This window comes from Hydra vulgaris, chromosome 08 (genome assembly GCF_038396675.1).
Source record: "Hydra vulgaris chromosome 08, alternate assembly HydraT2T_AEP".
Classification (NCBI taxonomy): domain Eukaryota; kingdom Metazoa; phylum Cnidaria; class Hydrozoa; order Anthoathecata; family Hydridae; genus Hydra; species Hydra vulgaris.
The window spans coordinates 62,302,501-62,310,000 of NC_088927.1; the positions used below are offsets into that span (position 1 = coordinate 62,302,501).

Below are 7,500 nucleotides of genomic sequence, written 5' to 3' on the forward strand. Positions count from 1 at the left end.
ACTCCTTTCCCGTGCATCGCTGCAAAGAAATGCCAGAAGAATTTTTTATGAAAACGTTTTTCAAACACAACCATTAAAGCCATAATGCTTTTGTTTTTGAGCTGAGAAGTGGCATTATCGCTGAACATGTGTACTTCTTTGACTTGATCATGAATAAAGTGAAGGATTTTGTCAATGTACGGTATAACGGAAGACTTAGTATGATCAGTTGAATCTGAAACTATGGCAAATGTTTTTAACTCAATGTTCCAGACTGCTAGGGTTATGATAGAAACTTGATTTTGACCAAAATATATATATATATATACATATATATATATATATATATATATATATATATATATATATATATATATATATATATATATATATATATATATATATATATATATTATATATACATGTAACATATGTATATATATGTATATATATATATAGTTTATTTGTTTTTATAACTAAGATTCATTCTCATTTGTTTAGAAACTTATTAAATATAAACAAAAATCATGATTTTTCCTTTTCTGAATTTTTTTATTTTTAGGTGAGATTATTCAACTCGAAGGTAGAATTTTCTCAACACAAATTACTCGGTTGTCACAAGAGTTTGATCCAAACAACAACGAGATTTCAAAGTATTGCTTTTTGTTTTTGCTTTTAGATATTTTTTGTTTTAATTAATTAGTCATATGAACTTAGCTATTGCACAGTTTTAAATCTAATATATATTAGTTGATATATTTTGTTTTCAAAGGTTGCTTATTTTAAATATTTTTAATTTTAAGTAAAAATCATAAAGGTTCTGTTAGATTAGTTAGTCTACACATTTTTGTTGATTATTTTTTATTAACTACTCAATTTTTTTGATTACTTAATTTTTTCAGTTCTATTGATACTTTGTTATTCAATTCAAAATATGATTTGAATGCAAGATCAGTTAAGCATTGTATTTAATGTTTAGAAATGCAATAATAAATAATAATGAAAAGTTATAAAATTTAAATTTTAAACATGCGTGTATTAGAAGATACAAACTTTTTAATATTTTTGTTTTTCAAATGTTTATTTTAAAAACCTAAAAATGTTTTAAAATTAAATCTAATTTTGATTATTTAGATCTTTTGTTTATTTTTAGAATGTTTATTGGTGATATTTGTGAACCATTTGATCCTGATACTAATGAGCTGTATGCAATTTTTGTTTTTAAATCTTTATAATATTTTATTATATTCATTGTTTTCAGCTGTAATGCAATGTAAATGTGAAAAATATTCGCCTAAATCTGATGATAACACAAAAAGCAGTTTCATTATTTTAAATTTAGTTATTGCAGTCATGGAGCAGTGGTTAGACTTTTTGGTGATGAATGGATAGATAATAAATAGGATGGATAGGATGATAAATGCTGGATCTTGACTCTATTCATAGATTTTTGCTTGTGCCTCTTTTATAGTGGTTATGCAATTCTTCCTGTTATCTGTTAATGAGGGTTTAGCTCTATAACTTAGTTTAATAGTTTTGAGACCGGCTGGTAGTAAGGTTTCCTGTAGTCAGTGGTAGTTCTCAGAGAGACTGATTCCATCAAACAGCTGTAAAGCATCAGAGTATTAACAGTGCCATGTTGAAAATGGATGGTGTTCCTGTTAATGCTTTTGATATACATTGTTAAAGCCACATGAAAAGCCATAAGTTATGTCTTCGGGTTCATTAACAGGACTGAGACAACTGAATAGCTCATTACTTCATAAGCACCATTCTTTTTATAGCTGTACTGATTTAACTTCTGATAAAATTGACCCTTTCTCTCTATCTCTATGCTATCTCTATTGCTTTTGGTGATTTTAATGCTTATCACACTGAATAACTTGGCTCTAAAACCACTGACCCTGCTGGCACGAAAGCCTATTACTTCTGTATTTTTCAAACTCTTATTCAGATAGTTAACTTTTTGACTGGTTTTCCAGACAACCTTAATTATTTACCTTCATTAATTGATTTGTGTCTTGTTTCTGATTTTAGCTTGTGTTTAGTTTTTTATTATTTATCTTTAAATACTTTCAACCATGCCATAATCTTTTAAACCTTTAATCTTGTACTTCAGACTCACCCTATCATCACACTACTTACTACTAACCTAAAGCTTACTGAGATTCTTTTGGTGATTTTCTTCGTGATGATTTATGGGCTGATGTCTTCTCTCTCTGATGCCTCTGACGCCTCCTACTTAACCTCCTGTAAAAAGTAGAAATTTTTATACCTTCTTTTCAGTTTCAAGTCAACCCTCATTCTGGTCCATGGTTTTCACCTTCTTATCATCTAATTATAATAATTTTTTAAAATCTTTTTCACAATAACAACATTCTTGAGAACAAATGACCTATTGTGAGAAATCAATGTAAAAAGATTCTGTCTGATACTAAGCTCTATTGTTGGAAAATTACTAAATCTTGTTACTTATCTAAGAAGTTTGGCTCTAGAGACCTCTGGAAAATATTCAACAGCCTCATTAACAATCTCTTGAATCTTATGGCCATACTCTTCTTTTCTTTCCAGTTAAACAGGCTAACCCATTGTTAGACATTTAAATCTCTCCAGCTTCCATTGCTAAAGTCATAACTCATTTAAACTTTTCTATGACTTGTGGCCCAGACAACATTTCTTTCATAGTCTTAGAAAATTGTACTCCAGAACTCTCTTCAATTTTTTCTAAACTATTTAATAAGTGCTTGACTGAATCTTGTTTTTCTACTTGCTGGAAAATGGCATCTCTGGTTATAGTTTTTAAAAACTCTGAAGAACATTCTGACTTCTACAAATGTTGCCCAATGAGTTTCTTATTTGTTATTAGCAAGGTATTTGAGTCTTTGATCAACAAATTTTTTAACATCCCATTTTGAGTCGAATAACTTACTTTCAGGTAATCAATATGGTTGATTATCTGACAGTGTGACTGAAAGATTTTGTTGTACATGGAGGCAGCAAGGCTGGGGTTATTGCTCTAGACATATCTAAAGCTTTCAATAAAGTTTAGCATGCTGGGCTTCTCCATAAGAAACTTGCTTCATATGGTGTATCTAGGGAAGTTTTTAAGATTATCAAATCATTTCTTTCAAACCACTTTATCAAAGTCATCCTTGAAGGCCAACACTCTTCTTCATTTCCAGTAACTCCTGGGGTACCCTTGTCTACCATTGGTCCTGTTTTATACTGGATTGTAAATATACCTGCCCTATCTGCCAAGCTTGAGCTTCTCTCCAATCTTTGTAAGGATGTGTTTATTTATCTTTTTTGTAAGTACCATCATAGTTGCTGATCAAAAGAGCTATCATTTCTGGTTCCATCAAAAAAAACTAATTTTTGCTTGACTTGTCATTCAGCAAGTATCTGTCCCTGCATACTCTAAAAAATTTTATTTCTATAGTTTTTTTCCCCACACTTCATTCTTTGGAAATCTCTCCCAATTACATGTTTCCCTGACACATAAAACCTACAACTTTTCCATTCTTCTGTCAACTGTTTCCTTGCTCTTTAACTCTACTTTGTTTTCTAATAGCTCTCAAATTAATAGTGGGTACCTTATAGCGATTCCCAACATAATAGTGGCAGCCTTGTTAGGAGTAAACCAGAATAGATAAATAAAAAAGTTGAGAATAATAGATGGCTAAAATGACAGTTATAAATTAATGGTTGACAAAAAAAACTTAAAACCTTAAATCAAACAAGAAAAAAGTTTGTTTAAAAAAAAAACTAGGCAAAGAAACAGGAAAAAGACAAACAAAATCTAACTATTGAAAAAGATGAGTTTTAGCTAATTGAATATATTATTAGAAGATATCTCTTTAGAAATAACCCTTGTAAAATAGCTAGAGCAAAAAAAATCTTAATATGGTGCAGAAAATCTAGGCTTGCAGCTAAAGATTCAACTAATGTTGCATTGCAATATAAAATAAATTTTATTATTAAGAAAATGTAAGAATAGTTCATTTTTTTATAATTTATTAAACTAAATAAGCAAATAACATTTATATAAAATTAAGTCGAAATTATTTTTTTAATTTGTTAATAAAAAAAGATTTGATTTGACAAATGTCAATGCAATAATTTAGCTGCTCTTTATTTAACAATAAAAATATTTAAAATTTTTTTTCCAACCATTTAATGACAGCATCATCTTTTTATCTTTTAATCTTTGAACCTAAAATGTTTGTAAACATATATAAACATATTTAACTTGATTTTGCAATACTGTTAGCATCAAAAAATCAGTATAATGTCAGTGTATTGCTTCATACTGTTAACATTTTGTTGTGTTGCATGATGTTTAGAAAAAAGTTTTGTAAAAAATATTATTTGTATGTTTTGTAAAAAATATTATGTATGTTTTCTTGTTTTTTTAAATCCTTTTTATTTCATATATTTAAAAAATTTTTTTTTGAAAATTTTTTGTTGTGCTTTTGTTGTTGATATACTATTTTATTTTTCCCCATTTATTTTTTCTTTAGTATTGGGGTTATTAATGACACCACTATTAATTGGTGGGTTGATGGATGGGTGATGTGTGCTCCAAAATTGAAAACTGTTGGTTAGTATGATCACTTAAAGTTATTTCTTTTTAAGAAATAAATAAAACTATCATTTTTAATTTAATTGTTATTAAAAATAACATATAATTCCGATAACAAAAACATATATATATATATATATATATATATATATATATGTATATATATATATATATATATATATATATATGTATATATGTATATATATATATAATATATATATATACATATATATATATATATAATATATAATATATATATATATATATATATATAATATATATATATATATATATATAATATATATACATATATATATATATATAATATATACATATATATATATATATATATATATATATATATATATATATATATATATATATATATATATATATATAATATATATATATATATACAGGGCTTGTGATGAAGAAAATCGTCAAGCGTGTTATATCGCGCTCGTAAAATTAGAATACGTTTTCATCGAGCGTGATTATGTGCGCTCGAAATAACGTCGGCGAGCGCAATCATGAAAATTGCTGAAGGCGATGCTCATTAAAAGCTTTTTATTTTTTTATCTTTTTTTATTTGTTACATAATTCTTTCGTCAAAAAATGTTTGAATTAGTATCACACTCATGAATCTACTTCAACGAAGTAGATTTTTATACTTCCAAACTTCTTGTATATTGTCAGATCGCGATTTTATTTTTAACTATTTATGTTATAAAAAAATAATATCAAACAAAAACGCAACTTCTTATTGATTTTGTATTAAAGTATAATTTAGTGACTTATTAGTTATAGTTTTTATTCGTTGTTTTGATATATGTATTTTAAAATGTTACGCTGTAAACTTAATTAACGGTTAATGGTTTTTATATTTCTTGATATTTTTTATTCAAATTAATTATTTAATTTTTTTCTAAAATTTCTTTTTTAAATTACGTTTTTTTTATCTTAAAAAATAACACAAGAATAATTTGAAATAATAATAAATTAGAATAATAACTTTCCATTTAATAAATGTTGACGTCATTACTTTGTTTCCTTTTCGAATGCGATTGCGAACATTCTAAACAACGGAATCGTTTTAAATTTGAGTTAAAATAAATAATAGTTAATAAAAAAACCTATACTATAAACAAAAACTAATTTTAAAAATTACTGTATTATTAATATTTATTTTGATTATAAACGATGTGTGGAATATTACAAACAATAAATCAAATAAATTTTACTTGATATTTTCACAAGATTAAAAATACTCTGCAGTTTCAATTTTCTTATAGTGGTTTTCTAATTTTCTATTCTTATTTTATTTGCGCATTTTTGTATTCACATTGTGTTTCCACGTGCACATTCCATAATTGAAATTAGTGACTATTAACGACTTCAAACTGCTCATTCATTATGTTAATGCAAAAGAGAACGACCTAGTGCTTTTTATATTTTGTATTAGTGCCATGATAATAGAATATCTTTAATAAAAAATCTTTTTTAAATATTTTATGAAAATAAAAAAATAATCCCTATTGGACGAGCGTTATTTTATACGCTCGTTATAAGCTGAACGAGCGTTGTTTATCGCGCCTAGAAAGTTTGAAAATACCGTTTACGGGCGCGTTTTACGAGCGGAGCGCGATCGCGCTCGCTTCATCACAAGCCCTGTATATATATAATATATATATATATATATATAAAATATATATATATATATATATATATATATATACATATACACGCACACACACAGTGAACTACCAATACTTCGAACCCCAGGTAACTCATTTTTCCTGTAACTCAAAGCTCTTTTAAGTTCCCCTTGAACCCTAACTAATACTTTCTCATTAAAATAACTTAATAATTTAAACCCCCGTTAACTCAACCATTTTATCTGTTTCTATGGTTAATATTCTTCTGATAACTTGAACTTTTCCATCAAAATTTGAAGAAAGTTATTTAAATCACGATGAAGGTCTTGCATTGCAATGTATGCAATAATAACAGTTTTGATATTAGAATAATTTATAGTATATGTTATGGTAATGTGCATTGGAATATTATAATAATAGTTGTGTATTGTGTTTACATTTTTAAATGGCTACTGTTGCTGTAAAGAGAAAAATTAATACGAAATCAATCAAAGAAAAGAACGCTGCATTAAGGGAAATTGGAGAAGGATTGTCAAAGTTTCAGTTTGCTATGTAATATGGCGTTCCAAAATATATGCTGTCAACAAGGATCAAAATAAAGAAAATATTTGGAACCTATGAATATGCAAGGGAACAAATCAAAATGTATGAGAATTAAAGAAGGAACGTTTTCAAATTTATATAATCTTGTTTTTAAATGGCTTTTAAATTTAAGGAGTAGGAAACCAAAATATCCTGGGTCTGTAAGCCATTGACAGATCCAGGATTTTTTGGTGTTTGAGATTATAAATATATAATAATACTTTAAATTTATCAATTAATATAAATTTAATTGAGAATAGCAAAAAAATTATTATTTCAACTTGCTGCTCTCATGTTTGGGGCAGGGGGGAGAAGAAACTTTAGGGCTTGTTTGTTCCCAGCCACCAACCATCGCAATTTTTTGCAAAGCATCATTATTTGACATAAGTATAAACATCCAAATGTTTGGATTTTTTTCCATATCTGGATGTTAGCTATCTCAAACACCAAAAAATCTTGGATCCGTCACTGATGATGATAGTGACACTAATAATGACGATAACGTCACTAATAATGAATTGATGCTAATATTATCCAGTATCAATTGTAAAAACAAATGAGAACTTGCTGAAAAGATTAATATCAAAGGATTTCAAGCATCTGATGATTGGCTTGATTGTTGGAAAAACAGATATAAGGTTTTTTTCAAGACGATATGTGGAGAGGGTATTTGCTATGTCTAATAACTCTTGTACCGCTGAT

The 7,500-nt window shown here is 27.1% G+C and overlaps 1 protein-coding gene across 3 annotated transcripts in view; it reads left to right on the forward strand.

The window, feature by feature from the left end:
- The window catches only part of LOC105845159 (fibrocystin-L), a 133,944-nt gene that overhangs the window by 20,875 nt on the left and 105,569 nt on the right, over positions 1-7,500 (forward strand). For all 3 annotated transcript variants that reach the window (XM_065804117.1, XM_065804118.1, XM_065804119.1), the window contains 3 exons: positions 542-632; positions 1,133-1,183; positions 4,500-4,579. In XM_065804117.1, the coding sequence (XP_065660189.1) occupies positions 542-632; positions 1,133-1,183; positions 4,500-4,579 (222 nt within the window). The remainder of the gene's footprint in view (positions 1-541; positions 633-1,132; positions 1,184-4,499; positions 4,580-7,500) is intronic.